The following is a 24,117-nucleotide window of genomic DNA, read 5'->3' on the forward strand; positions in this document are numbered from 1 at the left end:
ATAAAGACCAGGACAGTCAAACTTCCACCTCTGGGCAAGTAAATCGGAATGACTGTCGAACAAACTTCTGAAGGAGTCCTCAGCTGTTTCCAATTTTGTTTGGCGTGCTTCTCCCAAATGAATAACCACCTCTCGCCCCAGGAGCCGTGGGTGAAGCTAGGGTTTTTTGGGGGGGCGGGGAAGTCGTTTGTTAGGATGGCAGGCCTTTTGTTGTGGGGGGGGGGGCAGAACCTCAGCTAGCTATGTATTTTGTTTATTGGTTCCCTCACTGCGAGAAGTGAGGTTACAGGGAACCAGGCAGAGGGCCTTCTCGGTAGTGGTGCCTGCCTGGTGAAACGGCCTCCCATCAGATGGCAAGGAAATAAACAATGATCTGACTTTAAGAAGATATCTGAAGGCAACCCTGTTTAGGGATGTTTTTAATATTTGATGTTTTATCGCAGGCATCCCCAAACTGCAGCCCTCCAGATGTTTTGGCCTACAACTCCCATGGTCCCTAGCTAACAGGACCAGTGGCCGGGGAAGATGGGAATTGTAGTCCAAAACATCTGGAGGGCCGAAGTTTGGGGATGCCTGTTTTATCGTGTTTTTAATATTCTGTTGGAAGCCGCCCAAAGTAGCTGGGGAAACCCAGCCAGATGGGTGGGGTATAAATTTATTATTATTATTATTATTATTACTATTATTATTATTATTATTGGGGGCAGCTGCTCCCCTGCCTATGCCAGCAGCCACAACTGTCTCAGTGACTGCAATTTCCCTCAAAAAAAGAAGTGCTGAAACTCCACAACTCCCTTGTTCTCCTATAATAGCAATGGTGCTCACCCGACAGGTGCCAAAACTGAGTTCTTGTTGAGTTCCAGCTGGTTCCAGACCTCACATCTATAGGTTGGCCACCTTCTCCTCCCAGGGTCTCTCTCTGCCACTGTGCCACACCGGCCACAACTGAGATAGCATCACAGAACTGCACAGACTCACACGCAGCGTTATTTACACGGGTCCTTTATTAACACACGTGAAAACAGTTTGCGCCTACGGGTGGTAGCGTGCATGTGTGGGTGGTCAGAGGGCCATTTTGTGCAGGTCAGAGGGAGGGGGGGTCCCTAGCCCTCCGGGATCCGTGTGAAAACGCAGCTAAGTGTAATCCATGCGGGGAGAGGGGGAGAGGGGAACGGGGAAGGCGAGGCAGAGTGAACGAAGAGACAGGTGGGGAGCGGTTTATAGGACCGTCTTGCAAAGGGGAAGAGCCGCTGAACGCCACACACCCAAGAAGTAACGCTACAGCAACCGTCCCCAATCTGCAGGGGGCGCCCTGAGGCCTCGTACAAATGCCATCTATCCCATAAGACTCTACGGGGGGGGGGGCAGAAAATGGGAAGGGTTAATGCTTGGCACCAACTGGCAAGGGTCAGATTTACGAAACTTCCATCGGGTGGTCCATCACGGTGACCACAAAGTCTGTTGGCGATCATGGGCATTGCTGAGCGGTTAAGCTGCTCCCTGTGCTCTTTCTAGCCGCCGTGGGTGGAGACTGTCCCTTGGCAAGTCCTGTCCAACCGAGAGAGCGAGAGCGAGATGCAGAAGAGCTGTAAGGAGCCGTTTTATCTTCGGTTGGCAGAGCAGCCAAGGAGACACAAATGGATTTGGAGGTCTAGAACTGACGTTGCTGTGAGACTAGCAATATTTTGTCAGAAGTTGCCCAGAGTGGCTGGGGAAACCCATTCAGATGGATGGCATATCAATAATAAGATGATGGTGGTGATTCTTCCAAATGGTAGCAGTTTTCTTCTGCCCACCCCCCTCCCTTGCAACAGCTTGAAAGGGGACTAGTGTGTAATTTCCTTTGCTGGTACTCAATTTGACAATTATTTTCACAGGATTCCAATGCGGCCCTTGCCACATTTCTTCTCCCGGCACTTGCCCCGATGTTTGCTTTAGATTTCAAGGTTTGTCCGCCCTTTTCAAGGTTCAAGCTTTCCTCCAGCTCCCCAAAGGGTCATCGGTTCTCTCCCCTGTCTGCCCCGAATCCTTTGTGCTGAATTCCCAATGTTTCCTCTCTCTTCCTGCCATATTTCCGGCAGTCATCCCTCCCCCCCACCCCGCCCCTAGCTCTTAGTGCCATCTAAAGGGCAAGGTGGGAGGTGGAGAGGGAAGAGAGGGAAGGAGAAAGTCGCAAGACGGAATGTGGATTGGGAAGAAAGAGACAGGATGACCAAAGGACGGGTCCCCACTCCCCCGATGGCGCACGCATGGATGCGCACACTGAGGGAAAGAGGAGGCCCGGCACCAAACACACAGACGTGGTTGCCTAACATAGATACACAAAGTTGAGGAAGGCCCTCTCTAATGCTCCTTCCGCCAGATATTGCCATTCCACTGCGGAAGGAAAGTTCCTTCTGTACACACTGTACGTTTAAAGCACACTATGTCCCCCAAAGAATCCTGGGAATCATAGTTTGTTAAGGGCGCAGCGAACTGTAGCTCCGGCAGGGATGAACTACACTTCCCAAGATTCTCTGGGGGAAGCCATGCACTTTAACTGTGTGGCGTGTAAGCAGCCGATTCATCTCCCCCTTTCCTTCCGCCATCCATTTCTAACCCCCCCGCCCCCCCCAGCCGGTTCCACTTCTTTCCTCACTGTAACCTTGGCCAATACTGAGCAAGGTCAGGGTCCCCACCAGGGACTTGGACGGGAACAGACACTCCTGGAGAGATTAACCCTAGAGAGAGAGAGAGAAGAGGAAAATAGTCAGGAGATCGAGTGAATACCCCCAAACGTTATAAGCTGCAAAGCCCAGTCTTCTCAGTTCAGCAGATAAATGTATAAAGATTGCGTTGCAGCACTAAGTAGCTTGTTTCATTGGTGCAAAGCAGTCGCACAACCAAATTCTCATACCCCACAAGGTCCCGGGACATTGCTTTTTTTTTTCCCACACAAGAGTGTGGCAACCATTTGGGGTGCCAAGATTTTGCACCCCCAAGTGCATTTTTTTCAATCTCACATGCCAAGAAAAAAGTGCTTCTTTTGGTCTCCCAGGATCTCCCACAGGTCACATGACTCCCGCGGGAGCACGGCCAGGAAGCCTTGTGTCCCGGTTTTGAGACTCAGCATGTTGGAGGGTATGGAGTCTGCCTACTCTGCTCCCTGCTGCATGCCCCCTAAAATCTGTTCCAAAGGCTCCCCCCCCCAACCCTCTGCAGCAAATTTGGGATTTGCCCAAGCATCCATCCATCCTTGCATGGACAAAGTGAATACGTTAGGTACCACCCTTCATGAATCAACTGTGCCAAACTGAAAAACTAAAGATGTTTGGGTCAGTGGCCTATTCCAGTCAAAGCGTTTAGGATTTGAGGAGCAATCCAAGTTTTTGCCCTAGTGAACTACCCTGACTGCAGGGAAGGCAACGCAAGAATTAATATTCTGACAAAGGTTAAGGAAGGGCAAGTCCCTTGCACAGGTTTTTGAGGCCCTGAAAGATACGTTGCGACCTGCTCCAAAGCCCTTTGGTTTCAACAACTGCCTTGTTAACGGCAATTTGTGAAAGGAAGGGCAGGTCCGTATACTATCCGCTGCTGTCTAAATCAAGACAGCCAGGAAGGAGGTGAAATGTCCCCTCCCAACAGCTCAATACTTCCACAATACTGCCTCTTGCTCTGAGAATCCAGAGGTTATAGACAGACATGGCTTCACTAGGCAGAAGAGGGTTTTCTGCTGCACAGTCTAGGTTCTGCTTATCTGACTCCTGAATACCTTAGCTTGCTTTCTTCCCCCCCCCCCAAAGCTTATTGTGTACACCTGATTTGCAGAGTCCCACTGTGCTCAGTGGAACTTGCTTTCAGGTAAATGTGCACAAGAATACAGCTGTTAATTGTTTACACCCTGGCCTGTGGGAAAAAAGGGGGGGTGTCTCAAGACAGATCAGCAGCTGTTGGAAGGAAAAGCAAGAACTTTAAAAAATATAAAAGTCCACACTTTGCTTATTAACAAGCCTGAGGAAGGGTTCTGGGGGACACGGGTGCTTCTAAACATGGGTGACTCTAAGGTTAGAATAAAGGTATTCAATATTGCAGTTCTTGCTTTTTGACAGTCGTAGCTCACCATGCCTTTAAAGCTCATAGCTTCCCCACAAAAAATCCAGGGAAGTGTAGCTTAGCCTTCACAACACTGCAATTACTAGCACCTACCCCAAAAAACTAGGGACGCGGGTGGCATTGTGGGTTAAACCACAGAGCCTAGGGCTTGCCAATCAGAAGTTCAGCAGTTCGAATCCCCACAACGGGCTGAGTTCCCATTGCTCGGTCCCAGCTCCTGCCCACCTAGCAGTTCGAAAGCACGTCAAAGTGCAAGTATATAAATTTTACCTTTACCAAAAAAAACCTATAGTTCCCAGAATTATCCGCAGGGTGCCATGTGCTTTCAATGTACAGTGCGTATGCAGGTTATGTTACATTACCCCAATTCTTTTGTCTGTCCTCTCTGTGTCACTCAGGTTTGATCGAGATTTCCCTATCCTTCTTATATTAAAATAAAAACTTATCCTATCTTGCCTGCAGACTATTGGGCAAGAAAGACTGGGAAGATACGACCTGCGTACTGAGTAAGGTAAAGGGACCCCTGACCATTAGGTCCAGTCGCAGACAACTCTGGGGTTGCGGTGTTCATCTCACTTTACTGGCCGAGGGAGCCAGCGTACAGCTTCTGGGTCATGTGGCCAGCATGACTAAGCCGCTTCTGGCGAACCAGAGCAGCACACGGAAACACCATTTACCTTCCCTATTTATCTACAGTGGAACCTCGGTTTATGAACACCTCGGTTTACGAATTTTCGGTTTACGAACGCCGCAGACCCATCTGGAACGGATTAATTCACTTTCCATTACTTTCAATGGGAAAGTTTAGCTTCAGTTTATGAACGTTTCAGTTTATGAACAGACTTCCGGAACCAATTGTGTTCATAAACCGAAGTACCACTGTACTTACATTTCATGCTTTCAAACTGCTAGGTTGGCAGGAGCAGGGACCAAGCAGCGGGAGCTCACTCCATTGTGGGGATTCGAACTGCCGACCTTCTGATCGGGAAGCCCTAGGCTCTGTGGTTTAACCCACAGCGCCACCCGTGTCCCACTGCGTATTGAGTACACTTCTGCAAATAATATATTGTGCTTGCATGGGAGGCAGAAAATAGAGTCTTGTGGCATAAGCTTCCAGGCACTACAGCCTGCTTCTGATGCATGAGAAGCTCCCATTCCAGGGCTTATTTGCAGCTGTGCAAGCAGCCAGGCATGCACAGAGCTGCTCTGTGCTTCAGCATTTGCCGGAGCAAAGGGAAACTGCAGGGACAAAGCTAGAGCCAGAGTGGAAGGGGATGCCCACTCGCTGGCAAAGCTCCTTCACCCACAAGGAATGGCAAGATCAAGGTTGATGCCCACAGAGCTCAAATGGCAGAGAGCAAAAGCACTGGTGCACTTCTATTCTGAAGTTGAGAACTGCTGCCAGTGAATGTATTGGCTACATACTGAGTTAGGTGAACCAATCATGGTCTGAATGAGTATAATTTATTATGCTCCTGTGCAGTAGGACAGGGCTGGACAGCCACACCCCAAAACCGAAAACTGGAATGGATTATGTCTGACCATTTGAAAGAAAGAAAAAAGTCACTTCCAGCTTTCACCCAGCTGCCTGGCTTTGGAGAGCCTTTTGCAGAATTCGAAATTTCATGTTTAGTATATTTTCCTTCCTGGGGCTGACTATTGGCTTGTGGTCTCAATAAAGGAAGAGTCTATGTCAGAGCGCGGTAGCTGAAATTATGCTAGGCGTGTGTGCACACCAGCCCTGACAAGTGAAAAACACACTGTGTTTGTTTTAGCAGAAGCTGACAACACACATTTTTAACTAGCGCTCCAACATCGCGAGGACTGGAAACTTGTTTTATTTACGCTTTATGCAGAAGGTGGGGTTTCTAAAAAATGCATACTAGAAGCCACATTGTGCATTTCACAATATAATCACTACCCAGGAAGGATTCCAGCATTCCTTGTGCTCCTTCCTACATGGGTCTATATTCATTTTAGAGGGTTTTTTGTTTGTTTGTTTTTTACTTCCCATGGCTGTTAAGCAACTGTGGGTGACCAGTGCCCCATCTCCTCTGCCCCACCAGTTTCTGCAAACCCTGCTTTATCCCGGGTCCCTGGTGTGCCAGACTCCCATCCCTTCCCTCGCTCCACACCAGCCATTCCCCCTGCCCTTCTGTTACCAGTAGAGGCCCCGTTGCTGGAGCTCAGGTTATGAGAGGAGAGCTGGGAGGGCGTGTATGAATCGTAGCTTCGCACCGACGAGCCGCCAGGGAGCATGCAGGAGTAAGACGACGTCTGGCTAGCCACGGGAGGCACGGCCTGCTGTTGGGGGCAAACAAGATGAGACAGAGGAAAGGAGGTTAGCGGCACCAAAGGATCTCAATCAGCCCTCCTGTCTGCCTGGCCCTGAGCATGTGCCTTTAAGGCAGGTGTCCTCAGCTCCAGGGTCTGGCACCTCAGGCCATGCCCCTCTCCCCAGGCCACACCTCCTCTCCCCAGGCCACACTCCCTCGCTGGTCCTGCTTCACATCCCAGGTGTCTTTGCCTGACTAGGACATGCAATCTTGAACTCTGATAATGTCTCTTCCTCAGCTGGATGGAAAACCTCTGAAGACGGTTCGGAAACTTCAGCTGGTGCAGAATTCAGTGGCCAGGTTGCTCACCAGAGCAAGACAGCTTGAGCATATTACACTGATCCTGGTCTGACTGCACTGGCCACCAATCAGTTTCTGGCCCCAATTCAAAGTGCTGGTTTTGACCTATAAAGCCTTAAAAGGCTCAGGACCGCAATGCCTCAAGGACCGCCTCTTTCCATATGAACCTACTCAGACCCTGAGATCATCTTCCGTGGCCCTCCTTAGTGTGCCTCGTCCTGGAAAGGTCCGGAGGGTGGCAACATGAAAACAGGGCCCTCTCTGCAGTGGCTCCACGTCTGTGGAATGCTCTCCCCAGGGAAGTTTGCCTGGCACCTTCATTATACACCAGGCAAAAACATTCCATTTTAACCAGGCCTTTGGTTGATCTGATTTACATCCTATGCCCTGTTAAAATGTTTTTTTTTGGGGGGGGGCTATTGGGTTGTGGTTTTTATTTTTATTAGGTATTTTGTGGTTTTATATCTTGATTTTATTCTGTGAACCTCCCTTAGACCCCCGGGTATAGGGCAGTATATAAATTCAATAATAAATAAATAAATAAATAAAGTAGCCCGGTGTTTCCCTAAGTGGGCGATACTGCCCTGGGAGGGTGGCGGCGGCACTGGAATGATCCAGGGGGGCAGTAGTAGCCTCAGGTGCAATTGCGTGGCATTGGATAAAAATAAGGGGGCAGTGGAAGCATTAAGAAAGGAGAGAAGAAGAAGAAATTATGAAAAACTGTTCGTACATTTTTCATCTGTTGTGTAATGATGCTTAACCACCAGGTCAGGCGCCGTTGTGGGATGGCAAAAAATGCCTCCCTTGGATCTTACAGTCGTGCTGGAGGCGAGGGGCTTTCCTGGGCTTGTGTGAACCCTGTTCGGCTTCACCCAGGCCTAGGGAGTGGATTGCAGCTTGCCTGCCTATTTGTCCAGTGGCAGGGAGGCTGCAGCTTCAAGGTGTCTCGTTTAGAATATCTTCCTTTGCTATGTCGCAGGTCGTAGGTAGGAATACAGATACATAAAAGAATGCACATTTGTCACTGCATCTTTCTGTTTGTTTGTTTGTTTGTTTGTTTGTTTGTTTGTTTGTTTAAAGAAGGTAGATTTCCAGGGGGGTGGGATGGGCCAAATAAGTTTGGGAACCTCTGAACTATAGCTTCTTTCACAATAGGATAGATTCTCATCTGTTGCCCCACCTACTTTTTGCCTTTGGCCCCACCCACCCCGGCATGTGGCCCTCGGAAGCTTGCCCAGAAGGGAATGTGGCCTTCAGTCTGAGAAGGGGTTCTGAGAAGCTTACCTGGATAGGGAGGCTGTTGGCCATAGAGAAGGTGGGCAAGGGCGGAAGGGCGCCATAGTTGTTGCTGAGGGCGCTTTCCGTACGGCCCAACATGGTGCCTGTAACAGAGAGAAAAGTCATGTGGTTGTCAATGGCGGATAGCCCTTCTTACTGGGGGCCAGGGCGCTACAGTGCCATGTTAAACGGGGCCTCCCTGAGACAGACAGGGATGGGTTTGCCAAGAAGGAATGGGGGAATGGGAACGAGCCAGCCGGGTCCACAGCTCTCACCTGACCCCGTCGGCTGGGGGAGGGACTGGTAGACAGTGCTGCCCGCAGAGCCAAAACTGCTGTTTATGCTCAGGTGGCCCCCGGTGCCCCCCGCCTGGCGCCTCTGGTTCCTCAGCTTCTCCTCCCGGCGCCACTTAGCTCGGCGGTTGGAGAACCACACCTGGAAAGGGGGGAGAACAGTGGAATGGAATCAATGGGGAATGAGAAGGAAGCGTAAGTTGGCCTGTCCCACAGCCGAGTGGATCCCCTTGCCATACCTGGATCCGGGCCTCCGGGAGGTCAATCTTTGCTGCCAGGCGTTCACGGGCAAAGACGTCGGGGTAGTGAGTGCGCTCAAATTCTGAGGAAGATGGGAGGGCGAGGGAGTCAGAGTTTTGGAGACATGTCCCCTGTTTCCCCATCATTTATAGCCCCTGGTGAAGTAGAACCTACTCCCATGTTCTTACACCCTATTATAGCATGTCTTAAGGGACATAGGACTGCCACATTACTTTGTCAGTGCTCAAATTCCTTATCACGCCAACAAAAGTATATTTGAATCAATCTGCAAAGCTGTATCACGGGCTCGTGGCTATTTCTTAGCTGAACACAACAAGTAGGGTATGTATTGGAAGGGTGGCAGCGTAGAACCATCTCCATCCTGCCCACTAGTGGAGCACAGGGGTATTGCATTCTCCAGGTAGCTCACACCTGCTGTTCACTTCCGCAGAGATGCTCTCAATCTTCTGCGGGAGCAACCCTGTAGATGCCATCCACTGTGTCATGTACTGCCATGCCCACAGGATCTTCCTTCCCCTCTTAAGGGGATGAGACCTTGGACTTTGAGGAATTGCCCATGGCGTTAGGCCTGCTTGGACCAGTTCAGGAGGAACCCACTTTGCTGGCAGCATCACTTCTCTGACTCCAAGGACTCTGGTCCAGAAGCTCTGGCAGAAGCAACATTCCCTGTGCCATAGAAATCTACAGCTGCTGAAGCAGGCAAGGCATCTTTGATTAGAAGCAGGGGGTAGCCACTGACTCCCCACTCCCACAGCCTCTTCTTCCTCCTTGTCTTCTTTTCTGGCTTCCTGGAACTTTGTTACACAGAAAGATTAGCACCTACTACCAGAAGCAGGTGGCACTTTGGTTATACCACTGAGCCTAGGGCTTGCTGATCAGAAGGTCGGCGGTTCGAATCCCTGTGATGGGGTGAGCTCCCGTTGCTCGGTCCCAGCTCCTGCCAACCTCCAGTTCGAAAGCACATCAAAATGCAAGTAGATAAATAGGAACCGCTACAGCGGGAAGGTAAATGGCTTTTCCATGTGCTGCTCTGGTTTGCCAGAAGCGGCTTTGTCATGCTGGCCACATGACCTAGAAGCTATACGCCGGCTCTCTCGGCCAATAATGCGAGATGAGCGCGCAACCCCAGAGTCGGTCATGACTGGACCTAATGGTCAGGGGTCCCTTTACCTTTACCTTTTTACCAGAAGCAGGCAGCATGGGCTGCAGATTCTCCGCTTCTAATACAGGAGCGCCTGGCCGGCAGAGACAACTCTCTCGTCTAGACCAATCTGTCCAGCCCTTGACCACACCCCTCCACAGCCCCCCCCATCTCTCCTCAGCCCCCCCCCCCCACCTTCCTTGAGTGTTTATGCCTGGCTTGAATGTGTCCTTGGACTCTGCTCCTGCCTGTTGTTCGCCCAGATGGAGAATAAGAGAGCGGGGAATGTGTGGAAACTAGCCTACGGTACAAAATTCACATCCATAGCTCTGCCCACTGGCCCTGCCCACCATGCTCAGGTTGGCCAGAAGAGAATGCAGCCTTCAGGGTGAAAATGGTCCCCTATCCCTGCAGAACAGCTTATTGTTTAAAAGTGCTTAAAAGTGTTTAAAAGGCTTGCAATGCAAGGTCAAGGAAGCAAACTGTGCCTTAAGGCTGCAGCACCACTCTGGCCCACCAGATGGCCACACACATCTTCTCCTCTTAGCTCCCATCTTGAAATAACAAGACTGTCGACAACTGATTAAAAAAATTATTACATTGTCAGCAAAGTGCCTCTGAACATACGCAGAGTTACCGTTTCTTGCGAGAGGAGCCTGTTTTTTTGGAAAACAAAATATCAATCTAAATCACACCGTCCAGTTGTTCGGAAGTTTAAGGATATCCACTGTGTGCGACTTAGTGTGATCCGTACTGAGTATAACTGTGTCTTCCCACAAAAATTTCTTCTGCTGCCACCCACAGCGCCAGGGGAGTTTTAAAAGCTGCACTCGTGGCAGCCTTGGTGCCTTATCTGCAACTCCTGTTTGAATGAGACATTTTAAAAAGGTAAAGGGTAAAGGGACTCCTGACCATTAGGTCCAGTCGCAGACAACTCTGGGGTTGCAGCGCTCATCTCACTTTACTGGCCGAGGGAGCCGGCGTACAGCTTCCGGGTCATGTGGCCATCATGACTAAGCCGCTTCTGGCGAACCAGAGCAGCACACAGAAACACCGTTTACCTTCCCGCTGGAGCGGTACCTATTTATCTACTTGCACTCTGGTGTGCTTTCAGACTGCTAGGTTGGCAGGAGCTGCGACCGAGCAACGGGAGCTCACTCCGTTGCGGGGATTCGAACCACCGACCTTCTAAGCAGCAAGCCCTAGGCTCTGTGGTTCGACCCACAGCGCCACCCGATGCATCAACGAGACCTTGGTCCTGCCATCTAAAAAGTCAGCATAGGTAACAGAAAGAAGAGACTACAGGAGTCATCCTGTTTGGCATCATGGTGACCCCCCCCCCATCTGCAGGGAACTGGGAACTGAAACTTGGGAAGACTTGAGAGGCTATACCCATGGAAGGCTAGCGCGGGTCATGGTGTCTCCCACATCAATAAAACACACACACACACACACATACACACAATCTTTTTCATGGATCGTTAGCACCCTTCCTAATTCACACGTACACTGTGCAGGCTATCCAAGTAGCAAATCAAGTATGGATGGAATAAGAAGATTTCTAGCCATAACCTGCCTGATAAGGATGGCAGCCCCTCAGCTGAGAGGCACCTCAGGGTGAAGGTAAGCGGAGGACTCAAGTCTTGGACTCCAAGCCTAACCGGCTGGATGGCTCTCTGGATAACTCAGTTGGGGGGGGCTGGCAATGCCAAGGTTGCAGGTTCGATCCCCGTACAGGACAGCTGCATATTCCTGCATTGCAGGGGGGTTGGACTATAATTAGCTGTGAATTGTGAGGTGGCGACGGCACATATGTGCAGATAGAAAGCGGTGCTACCCACCTCTGCACACCATTTATCAGAGGCAATTGCCATGTGTTCAATGTGGGGTGGATGAGTCTGCATGGTTTACCTTTAAGAAAAGTTCTCTCGGTTGCACCACAATTAATGCACATGCATGATGTGCCTACGTATGGGCAAACAGTGGACACCGTTTTTTCTTTCCCTCGCTCAAAATGCTCCAGTTCGGGCTGCTAACCAGAAAGATGAAATTCTAGTCAGCTGGCAACCTCACCTGTTGTCAGCCACCTTCGTCCCTTCCTCACCTTTCTCCAGCGCCTCTATCTGCTCCTGGGTGAAAGACGTCCGGTTCCTTTGCAATTTGCGCTTCAGCTGCAAACGGATTTGGGACTCATCTAGGTCTTGGGTGCTTGCACCTTGCGGGTGCTCAGGGTCCAGGCCACTCTCCAGCTGCTGGCAACTATCTGGTGGTGGGATTGCAGAACAAAGATATGAAGAAAGGAAGGCACACACACACACCCTTACATCATATTCATTTATTAATCATAATTCCTATTGCATGTTAAATGTGCAAGGCGGTTGTAATTGTTATTGAGAATGAACTACTGTATATTCCTGCATATAAGGCTACTTTTTAACCCAGGAAAATCTTCTCAAAATTCGGGGGTCATCTTATATGCCGGGTCGTATTTCTTATATGGCGAGTATATCCCAAACTCTATATTTTAACTGAAAATGTTGTGGGTCGTCTTATACACCCAGTCGTCGTATATGCCGGAATATATGGTAGTAGTATGGTAGGCTAGGACTGGGGAGATCCAGGTTCAAGTCCTGGTCAGCTGTATTATTATTATTATTATTATTATTATTATTATTATTATTATTATTATATCATTCTTTTGTTGTTGTTGTTGTTGTTGTTGTTGTTGTTGTTGTGTTGTTGTTGTTTCATCATCATCACCATCATCATCATCATCATCATCATCATCATCATCATCATCATCATCATCATCATACCATCCTTCATCCATAGATCTCAGGCCAGTTCACAACATAAAATTACAATATACAGTGTGGTACCTTGGTTCTTGAATGTTTCCCTTGACAAACGTTTTGGAACCCTAATGCCAAAAACCCAGAAGTAAATGCTTCCGTTTTCAAATGCGCCTCGGAAGTCGAAAGGCTTCCGCTGTGTGTTCTTCCATTTCCTCAATTGAATCTACAGACAGCCCTTTGTGCCTCGGTTTTCAAACGTTTCGGGACTCGAACGGTCTTCCGGAACAGATTACGTTCGAGAACCGAGGTACCACCGTATATATTTATAAAATACATACTAAAAATAAGAACAAAAGCAAACCAGTAATTCCCCTCCTCAAGCACATTTAAAAGGACATTTTTTGCCAAAGGCCTGGTTGAAAAAGAATATTTTCACCCGGCGTCTAAAGGTGTATACCTCACCCCTTCTTTAAGGTGCTCAAGTCAGTAGCGCGCATGATCCCCCCTCCCCCTATGTTATCCTCACAACAACCCTGTGAGGGAGGCTAGGCTGAGAGACTGTCACTGGCCCAAGGTCACCCAGTGAGATTCATAGCTGTGCACTGATTTGAAGCCAAGGATCTACAGCCCTAGCCAGACACTCAAACTACTAAACCGTACCAGTTCTCTCAGCACATCAGTGACCCACTGCAAATTTGAACCCAGGACTTCTGAGGAAGGGCTACAGTTAATTGGCACAACGTCTCATTTGCATACAGATGACCCCAGGTTCAATCCCCCACATCTTCAGTTAGGCCTAAGAGAAGCCTGTCTGAAACCCCAGACAGTCATGAATTTGTCCAATCCTCTTTTAAAGCCATTCAGGCTGTCACAGGCATTTCACAGGAGCCAATCCCAGAGTTAAACTGTGTGCTGTGTGTGTCCCCATCACATCCCACAAACACCTTACTTCCCCGCCCCCCCAGTTCCCACCCACCCTCCCCAATGAAAACTAATTTCCCGCGTTAGGTGGGGAAATAGCCTATCCAAATGACATTAGGCAGATGCGCCAAGGTCAGACCAGAATCGAACCTGCATAATTTTTATTCCAACTTCGGAAGGGAAGATTTTAGGGCCGGATTTTAGAACCTAAGGAATTGGAAACCCCTGATCGCCTCTGCAAAAACTACGGTAGCACAGTTGGGCAGTTGCCCCAATAGGCGCTCCATTTTGATTTCCCATGATGCTCCAGCATACCATTTCTTTGGGGCACTATAAGACATTAAAACGGCGGCTGGATCCACTCAGTTACTTTGGTTATTATGTGTTTTAATACTATAAACAGCTCTGTGATCTTCGGGTGAAGGGTGGCATATAAATTAAATTAATTAAAAATATATAAACGTATTCCCCTCCTCACCTACCGTTAATTCTGCCAAAGCCTTGCTGACCAAGCGAGTCCACCAGAGGGCACCTTGCCCAGGGTACCCTCACACCTAGAGCCAGGCCACATGGGGATTACACCCCTAAATTCCTCCACCCCGAAACACCCACCTTCCATCTCAGGCCTGCACCCCCCCCCCATATACCAGGCATCCCCAAACTTCGGCCCTCCAGATGTTTTGGACTACAATTCCCATCATCCCTGACCACTGGTCCTGTTAGCTAGGGATCATGGGAGTTGTAGGCCAAAACATCTGGAGGGCCGCAGTTTGGGGATGCCTGCCATATACCTTCATCCTACCGACCAAAAGCACTGGCTCCTGGGGGCCGTTGCACTTTGGGGTCCCCTAATCTTTTTTTTTGAGGGACACGGCCCGCTCAATGTTCAGAGGGCCTCATGCCACGACATCGCGTCCGGCCCCCTCAAACCTCCAGAGAAGTTGGTGCCTCTTCTATCAACCTCTAAGCCTTGCTTTCCACACACCCTACACACCCGCTCCCCTCTCATCCTGTCTCTTCCCCCCCCAGGGCTAACTGGTATGGTGCTTGTTCGCAGTGACAACTGTTCGTTAATAGTTTATAAAGAGTTAATGAATGATTAATTAGTCAGTGTTAAGAATTCGTTAATCCATCGCTGCACACTCAAGGTGCAGAACTGATGCTGGCACACTCGGTTGCAGCATTGGGGGGGGGGCTGTTTGTGAGTGTGTGTGTGTGTGTGGAGAAGAGAGAGAAATAGCCAGAGTTTTCCTCCACTGTGACCCCAAGACATATGGGGCTAAGAGTTGGGGAGAGGAAAGCCAACAAATGGAGGCAGGAACAGGGAGAGAGCGCTGATGAGGCTTAAGAGTTCAGGCCTCTGCAAACGATAAGTTCTCATTCAGCAAAGCGTCTTTCCTTTCTTGTGTTTCCTGAGTTGGGCGGAGGGGGGGGCACTTCTTTGTGGCTGGCGCAGTGCAAGGGACTGGACTGGAGGGACACTGTTTGACCACGGGTTTGGGGACCGGGGTCTCCAGGAGAGGGGGACGGTGGGCGGGTTCAGGGAGCCCACGAGGGTTTAACCTTTCTATCCCAGGGGAGCTGTGGTCTGAATGGTGACCTTTCCTCTGCCGCCGCGAAGCCAGGCACTCAGATCTCCGCAGGCGACGCAGAGCCACGGCATCAGCCGCAGTGCCCTAATGCGAGGCGACACTGCCTGCTCCCTCGCCCCCCCTTCCCCGAGTCCTTTGCAGCCCCCGAAGCAATGAGATCCAAAAGGCCCCCTCGGTGAAGAGTGTCTCTGCTTGGCCCGGGCCCAGACATCGTGTTGTCAGCACCCCTTCCCCCCTTCCCCGCTGCTCCACTTTCCGCCCCAGCCCCCAACGCACCCCCCCAACGACTCGCCCCAGCTCCGTCCCCACATCCCCATCAGCTCTGCTTTCTCTCTCTCTCTTTTTGCTGAGAGATCTTTGCAGAATGCAGAAGGAGGAAACACACTTGTATAAGCCCGGAGGGGAAATGAGGCGGGAGGGAGGGGCAGTGGTGGTGGTTGATGTGGGGGGCGGAGGGGGGGCGAGTGGTTGAGGAGTGAAGGGAAGTCAGAAGAGGGGAGGCCGTGCATAGGATCTAAAAACAGCACAGATGGACGAACACACAGAGAGAAAAACACACACAGAGAGAAAAACAGCAGTAGCACAGCCTGTCTTTGTAGATGGGTACCACACGATAACAGAACCCGGAACCTCAGGATGGAAGTGGTGTGAGTTGTTAGGGACAGGGCAGAAATGTGTTCAGATGCGTCCCTATCCAAGTTGCACTGCGAACCCAAGCACAGCTGTCCTTCAAAATCTGCGCTTTTCTGCATTTTTGAACGCAGTTCTTCAAACCCCAAAGAATGTGCACCCCCCAAAAAAGAGGCAAATATTGAAGAAAGTGTGCATAACAGTGGGTGTATTTTTTTGGGACGGGGAGAACTGATAAAAATGTGTTTGGGGAACTTGCTCAAGAAGGTGCATCTGTTCAGAGAAAGGTTGAAAAATGCACATGAATTTCCACGTCGACGTTTTTGAAAAATAAAGTTTGCAAACCGATGCAGAAACAGGGTAAAATGAATGGAAAGGTTGGAAGCAGGTTGAAAGAGAGAAACCAAAACCGGAGAGATTCGTCCAGACCGGGTGGGTGATCTAGTCAGGGCCGGCCCTACGGCAAGGTTGGGTGGTGCAGGACGCCAGGACGCTGGACTGCGAGGGAGGCGGAGGGGCGCCGGAGGGATCTTCGCACCACGGCGCCAGGGTGCCAGATATGCTTAAGACGGCCCTGGATCTAGTGCATCAAGGGGACCAGAAGTAACATAACCAGGGTAGACCCTATAAGCGCCAGCTGGACAGGGACACAAAATGGGCCGCAGAGATTGTACAGATATTTAGAGTTAGCTCAGTCAGTAGAGCATGAGGCTCTTAATCTCAGGGTCATGAGTTCGAGCCCCACCTTGGGCAAAAGATTCCTGCATTGCAGGGGGTTGGACTAGATGTCCCTCATGGTCCCTTCCAATTCTACAATCTATGAAATCCCAGGCTATTTGGTTACCAAATAATTTGGACATGTTTTTTCAGACAATAGATGAAAAGCTATACATTTGCTTCCTGGAAGTCTTGGTGGGCGCAGAAGGCTAGGTCACTAACAAGGCATCTTATCAGGTCTGCACCCAGCAATGTTTGGTTTAGCTGCTGGAAGGAAATAATCTGTGACACGTGACTCTACCACGTGAAGGACAGCAGCAGTTGTCAGGGATTATCACAATCTATGAGTTGTTTCATTATTAGAGAGCAATAAGCCACAGGAATAAACTTGGTGGAGGTGATTTAGAAGTTCAGCAGCAATTATCTGCTGAAGCAGCAGCAGCAAAGTTATACTCTGATTAATTTTACGCTGTCTTAAAATTATCTGTTACATATGCATGTATGCGCATCAGTTGCTTTGAGTTACTTTTTCTAAAATAAAAAAGCGACTAATAAGTTTGATGATGATGATGATGATGATGATAATAATAATAATAGGAAACCACTCAAAGCCTCTCCAGATGTTACCAATCACTCCCCACAGGGGTCAATCTGGGGCACTTCCTCTTCCATCTACATATGATAGATACATGGGCGTACCCAGGATCAAAACTAGGGGGGGGCAAGGGGAGGGGCCAAGGCACGGAAGGGGAGGGGCCACAAAGTGGGCGGGAACGGCGAACTCGCGCTCCGCCGGGCTGTGCCCCTCCCTAGAAGCAGGGCTGGTGGGCGGAGGCGGAGCCCAGCCCAGCGGAGCGCGAGTTCGGCGTTCCCGCCCGCCGCGCCGCGCTCTCTGGTTCCCCGCCATGCTTGGCCTTGCCAGAGGGCGCGACGGGGAGCTGGAGGGAGGGCGCAGCGCGGCGGCGGGAACGCCGAACTCGCGCTCCGCCGGGCTGTGCCCCTCCCTAGAAACAGGGCTGGTGGGCGGAGGCGGAGCCCAGCCCAGGGGAGCGCGAGTTCGGCGTTCCCGCCCACCGCGCCGCGCTCCCTGGTTCCCCGCCGTGCTTGGCCTTGCCTGAGGGCGCGCTGGGGAGCTGGAGGGAGGGTGCGGCGCGGCGGGAATGGCGAACTCGCGCTCCGCCGTGCTGTGCTCCGCCTCTGCCCACCAGCCCTGCTTCTAGAGTAGGGCAGCTGCCCTAACTTGCCCCGTGGTGGGTACGCCCTTGGATAGATAAACTCTCCCAATAAACAGGATGGACCTCCTGAAACTCTGTGGCCTGGGAAAGGAGGGGGAGGAAAGAGCAGTATATCTCATCTAGATACTAGGCTGGGTGGCACACAAAGCTGGTGCGGGAACTGAGGCTCTAGGCAGGATTGTTCGATGCTCAAGTGGTATGGGATCCAGTCCAGCCCCCTTTATGTTATGCGATGGCAGTTCTCATAGTTTTAGAAGGCTGCAGAGGACCTCATGGGTTAGCAAAAAGCAAGAGGAGCAGGAGGTTGGGGCTGAGGATTTCATTAAGGACCCCCCTACCTCTCCCCCCCCCAAACCAAAATCCAAACATTGGGGATGTTCATCCACCCCAATGAATGAATGCCTCACAACTTAGCACTACTAAGTACATTTGATCCCACGTCAGGGTGTGTGGAAAAGGAACAGTCTGCTGCTGTCAAAAATTGCTGGCACCCAACAGCACCACCAAGGGGCAAATGCTCAAGTGGGATGGTGATTCACTGAGGGGGTGCAGTGTCCCTCTAGCCACTTTCCAAACAGATCTCTAGAGTGATGAGGACTAGTAACATACTGTTTAATTTAAAAAAACAACAACTATGAAAAGGAAGATTCTATTACCATAATAAGTTGGAGGAGCCTAGTTCTCCACTTCTGGGATGTGTATGTGAGATGTGAATGAGAATATTTGTCTACTTATGGGTAGGACAAGCGGATAGTTATCCCATATTATTCCAATTGGATTCAACAGGTAATATAATTTGAAGTCTGTGGTATAAGAATACAGTGGAACCTCGGTTTATGAACACCTCGGTTTATGAATTTTCGGTTTATGAACGCCGCGGACCCATCTGGAACAGATTAATTCATTTTCCATTACTTTCAATGGGAAAGTTTGCTTCTGTTTATGAACGCTTCAGATTATGAACAGACTTCCGGAACCAATTACACCCATGCTTCAGTTTATGAACGCTTCAGTTTAAGTACTCCGCGGACCCGTCTGGAACGGATTAATCCACTTTCCATTACTTTCAATGGGAAAGTTTGCTTCAGTTTATGAACGCTTACTCCGCGGACCCATCTGGAACGGATTAATTCACTTTCCATTATTTTCAATGGGAAAGTTCGCTTCAGTTTATGAATGCTTCAGTTTATGAACAGACTTCCGGAACCAATTGTGTTCATAAACCGAGGTACCACTGTATAGGGAAAGTCCCGCTGGCTCAGGCCAAAGGTCTGTGCAGTCAAACATCCTGCTTCCCAAGTGGCCAAACAGATGCCACTGAGAAGCCCACGATGGAGATGTGAAGGTGCTAACCCTTCATCCCACTTCCCCAGCAACTACAGAGGCATACTGCTCCATAAAGCCACTGTAGAGGCCTAACCTCCATACATCAACCCAATCCCAGTTCAAGAACATAATAAGAGCCTGCTGGACCAGGCCAATGGCTCGTTTGGTCCATCATCTATGTTATCACAGTGGTCCACCGGTGGGAAACCTGAACACAACAGCACTCTCCCCTCCTGCGGCTTCCACTGACTAATATTCAGAAGCGTTACTACTACTTCCCACTGTGGTCACTGGAACCAATGGCTATTGCCGCAGCTTATGACGGTAGTGGACCCCATAACTCAGCGTTTCTCAACCGCTGTTCCGCGGCACACTAGTGTGCCGCGAGACGCTGGCTGGTGTGCCGCGACGAGAAGGGCGATTTGCATTGTCACGTCGCTGACCCGCCGGAAAGGAAGCCGGCCGGGTCACGGCGCGGGCGAGCGCCCGCGTCGTGACCCGGCCGGCTTCCTTTCCGGCGGGTCAGTGTTGCTTATTGGCGGCCGCCAGGCACGTGACAATGCAAATCGCCCTTCTCTTCGCCGCACGTCGCAGCAAATTACAGGCTGAGGCCGCGCCAGCTTCCCTTGGGATTTTCTTCCTCCCGTGTAAATGTGTCCTAAGATGTGCCGAATCCCAATTATTTGAGAAGAAACGTCCCAATGGCCTCCGCGGAACTGGCTTGCACACGCAAATCCGATTTAAACTGCAATCCGGTTGCAGCCACTAGCCAGGTAGCAAGCCCCACTAAAACTCAGCGGCGCTTCCTTCCGAGTAGAAATGCCTAGCTTTGCGTCGCCAGGTTGAATGCCGATGCTTGCTTGGGCAGCGGGGACTGAGGCCCACCGAACTGAGCGCGAGGTTTACCTGCGAGTAAATGTTGGACTAGGGACGGATTGTAAAGTTTGTGGGTTTCAAGCAGCTTGGGGACTTCAGCTGGGTGGTGGATGGGGCCCGTTTGGGCAAAAAGCAGGGGCTATAGACAAACTAAACTAAATATAGGGCGGCACAGAGTTGGTGTGCCGCGTGATTTTTTTCATAGAACATAGTGTGCCGTGGCCCAAAAAAGGTTGAGAAACACTGCTAACTGAATTATGGGATTGCAGAGCATGCCTTCTATGGACTCTGCGTGAGCATGCCACATTGCATCCAATGCATGGAGGCAAGCTGGTGATCCCTTGAGATAGGGGCATGGGAAGCTGCCCGTATACAGAGGCAGAGCACTGGGTCCACTTAGCTCAGCACCGTCTACACTGTTTGACAATGGCTCTCCAAGGTTTCAGACTGAAAACCCAAAATGTTGCCAGGTAAAAGGGCATCACTTCCTTAGGTAAGGACTTTGAGGGAAACCCAGAGCTTGCTTGTTGTTGTCAAGAGTATATCCACATCTAGGGATGGGTGAATCTGTTAGCTTTAGCTTCTACTTTTCCCCATCTTCAGTTCAGCTCTCCACATTTTTGCATCAGCTTGCAATTTCTTTTGCAAGTCCTCACAAAAACGTAGAGAGTGCAGATTTCCCCAAGCAATCTCCCCCTAACCCCACACATGTTTTGTGTGTTGTTCTCACTTAAGTGCATTTTTAACACAGTTTCCCCCCCCCCAACATGCATATTTTTGTGCACATCACTTGATGGGAAAACTGCGTCGCAAAATTAAGAGAAATGCAAGTTTCGGGCAATAGCTGTGTTTTTGGTTTGTGTTTTCTTCCAGCGAATTCAGTAGTTTTGTATTAAAAAGTAAATTGATCTGAACTTCTGTCTCAAACCAACCCAGCACTGATATTTGACACAATATGCAGGCAGTTCCAGAAGCAGCAACAATTCTCTGAGCAGGACTGGGCAGTTGGCTTCAGCCACTGTAAACGCATCCCACAAAGTCTTGGGAGTGATGTTACATTGCGGGGGCATTTAAATGGTGGCTACACCTAAGCACCTGTTGGCCCTGGGCAGGTGTCAGCACATAGAGGGCACTGGGTCAGGGTACCAGCTGTTGACACTGGCCCTAGATGTAGAACAAGCAGCCCTGATTGGTTGGGAGCAGTCCTGGGACATTCCCTCTTCCCTTGCCTGCTTTCTCGAGTTTCTCTGGGGGACTAGCTACTTGTTGTTGATACAAAAACCTGGAAGAAAGCATTGGGAACGTGAAAGGAGTGAAAGCCACAAGGGAGACACAGCTTAAATTGGAGAAAGGGATGAGAACACAAGCATGAGACTTCCGGTCTACCGCCAGCACTGATCGGCGAGGAATCCTCGAGCTCAGAGGTTCCTGGTGCTGTGAGGGAGGGGGGGAGCCGCAAGAGCAACACGCCCCCCAGAAGAACCCCAGATTGAGCTTTCTGGGGGCGTGAGAACTCGGCTGTGCCCCAAAGTGACTGCTCTGCTCCCCGGCAAGCTCTTTTTAAGAGCCCTGAGAGAGAGCATAGTCAGAGTTGCGGGCGCCATTTTTGAGTGTACCACTACCCTCTCACAGAGCGAAGCTCCGTGCCGGCAGTGGAAGAGCAGTGGATATTTTTTTAAAGAAAATTTAAGAAAAATTTTCAATTGAAAAGAATTGGCCACGGGAGGAGATTTAAACAGGAAGTCGGTCTCCCCCATTGAGAGAATGGTGATGCAGTTAACTTGCCTGCAGCCAGAGAGTTTGACAGGACTTTAATTAAAAAAAGAGAACACAAGCATGAACACCATGCCACTTCTCCACTCTACATCCCCCTCTCCCAAACCTGCTTTTCTTATCGCTTACATATAAACCACATGCCCCCCCCAAATAATAATCCTGGGACCTGTAGCTCCCTGGGGGGTAAACTACAGTTCTCAGGATTCTTGGGGAGCGGGGATATGCTTTAAAAGTATGGCGTAGATGTAAGCACACTGACATTTAGCTAGCCCAGAGATGGGGAACTCTCCTGTGCCCCCTCCTGAAGTTCTTGGGCTCCAACTCCCATCAAATCCAGCAAACCTGGTCAATAATCAAGGGTGATGGGAGTTGTAGTCCAGCAAGATCTGGAGGGTCACAGATTCTCCACGCCTGATCTAGCCCCTCGGGAAGCTTAGCTCATACTCTCCAGACTGCAGGAAATGGCAATCTTTGTGTGTGTTTGTGAAGCTCAGTAAGTAACCTTACTCACTCTCTCCCAGCCTAGCCTCCCTTCAAAGGTTGTTGTGAGGATAAAATTACCGGTAGGAGGGAAGAACCATTTGCACCACCTTGAGGTCCTTGGAAGAGCAGCCACATAAATAAACGTCAATACCTAGATCTATACAGACAGAAAGAGGCAGGCTAATCTGTCAATCTCAGTTTCTCATTTTCCCAACCTTAAATTCAGTTTACACACACACACACACACACACACACACACACCAAGAAAATTTAGCACTAATTTCTCCAAACATACATGTTAATGCAATTCTGCATAATATACACATATTTTGATGTGTGGTTTATTGTTTTTATAATGCCTAGTTTTTATAATGCCTAGAGTGGTTGGGGTAACCCAGTCAGATGGGCAGGGTATAAGAAATAAATTATTATCATCATCATCATCACAAAGCAATTTCCCCAATGACACACACCCCCTTGGTATTTTTTAAATGCACATTTTACCCTAGTATATGCACTTGCGTACACATTGCATGGCTGGAGAACTGCAAAGCTCAGAGAACTGTGAAGATCAAAGGATGGGCTTCTTTCCTGGCAGTATGCAAGAGTACGCAGGACTTGGCGGGGAGTCAGGAGGGCTCTTGGGCCCGTCAGAGCATCACCCCTCCTTCTCCAAGCCCGGGAAGCATTTGCTGACCTTAGAGAAGGAGAAACAATGCTTTGACAGGCTCCTGGAGCCCTGTTGCCTCCTTCCTGGTTGGGGGAGGCCTATTCCCCAGTGTGGTAGCACCCTGGTAGGTGGGTGGGTGGACGAGGGAGCATCAAGCAGCTAATCCGCCCTCACCGCCCAGCCTTGGCCTCAGGCCATGCCCCTTCCACACAGGCTGGCCCCTCTGCCTGCTTGCTGATGAGTACTGGCACTTTTTTAGGGTAAAAAAAGTGCTGGCCTCGTTTCTGTTCATGTAGGCCCAGCTACACTCCTATCTGGACAGGGATAGCCTAACTACTGTTGTCTATGCTCTGGTAACCTCAAGGTTAGATTGCTGCAATGTGTTATACGTAGGGCTGCCTCTGAAGACGGTTCGGAAACATCAGCTAGTGCAGAATTCAGCGGCCAGGTTGCTCACCGGAGCGAGAAGGTTTGAGCATATTACACTGATCCTGGTCTGACTGCGCTGGCTACCGATTAGTTTCCTGGCCCAATTCAAAGTGCTGGTTTTGACCTATAAAGCCTTAAACGGCTCAGGACCCCAATGCCTCAAGGACTGCCTCTTTCCATATGAACCTACCCAGACCCTGAGATCATCTTCTGAGGCCCTCCTTCATGTGCACCTTTATTATACACCTTTAGGCCAAGCAAAAACATTCCTTTTTAACCAGGCCTTTGGTTGATCCGATTTTACAACCTATGCCCTTCTAAAATGTGGGTTTTTTGGGGGGGGGGGAGCTATTGGGTTGTTTTTGTTTTTATTATGTAATTTGTGGTTTTTTAACCTTGATTTTATTCTATGAACCACCCTGAGACCCCTGGGTATAGGGCGGTATATAAATTCAATAAATCAGTGTTTCCCAACCAGTGTGCCTCCAGATGTTTTGGGACTACAACTCCCATCATCCCTAGCTAGCAAGACCAGTGGTCAGGAATAATGGGAGTTGTAGTCCCAAAACATCTGGAGGCACACTGGTTGGGAAACACTGCAATAAATGATGATGATGATGATGTATCATTTTAGAAACTGCAAATGAAGCAAGTAAACGCGAACTGAATCGAATTCATCCCCCACCCCTTCATACCTGGGTTGGGTGGTCCTGTCACCAAACTGTCTTGGTACCACTCTTGGCGGCTGCCCCACGTGCTGTTCTGTATGTTCAGCATCCTGCTCTTCTCATACATGCCATCCACCCCCATGGAATGGAGCTGAAGGCCAGAGGGGTAGGGAGAAGGGAAGTGGGGCTGCTGGGTGGATGCCCCCCACCTGGAGGGACACGAGCTGCAGGGCACACGCCCTGCCCCGGATAAACCTGAAAGACAAGAGTGAGAGAGAAACCATTAGTCCACAGGTGC

At 50.0% G+C, this 24,117-nt stretch overlaps 1 protein-coding gene across 1 annotated transcript; it reads right to left on the reverse strand.

Moving 5' to 3' along the window:
* Positions 1-2,634: 2,634 nt before the first annotated feature.
* LOC118094875 (paired box protein Pax-6-like) lies at positions 2,635-23,961 on the reverse strand. The gene is made up of 7 exons (XM_035135607.2): positions 23,847-23,961; positions 11,806-11,964; positions 8,539-8,621; positions 8,264-8,441; positions 8,013-8,110; positions 6,255-6,393; positions 2,635-2,720 (listed from the first exon to the last, which is right to left on the reverse strand). Exons 1-7 carry the CDS (start codon positions 23,959-23,961, stop codon positions 2,635-2,637), a joined length of 858 nt encoding a protein of 285 aa, XP_034991498.1.
* Between the last annotated feature and the right edge of the window lie 156 nt (positions 23,962-24,117).

The sequence above is a fragment of the Zootoca vivipara genome, chromosome 13 (genome assembly GCF_963506605.1).
Source record: "Zootoca vivipara chromosome 13, rZooViv1.1, whole genome shotgun sequence".
Lineage (NCBI taxonomy): Eukaryota > Metazoa > Chordata > Lepidosauria > Squamata > Lacertidae > Zootoca > Zootoca vivipara.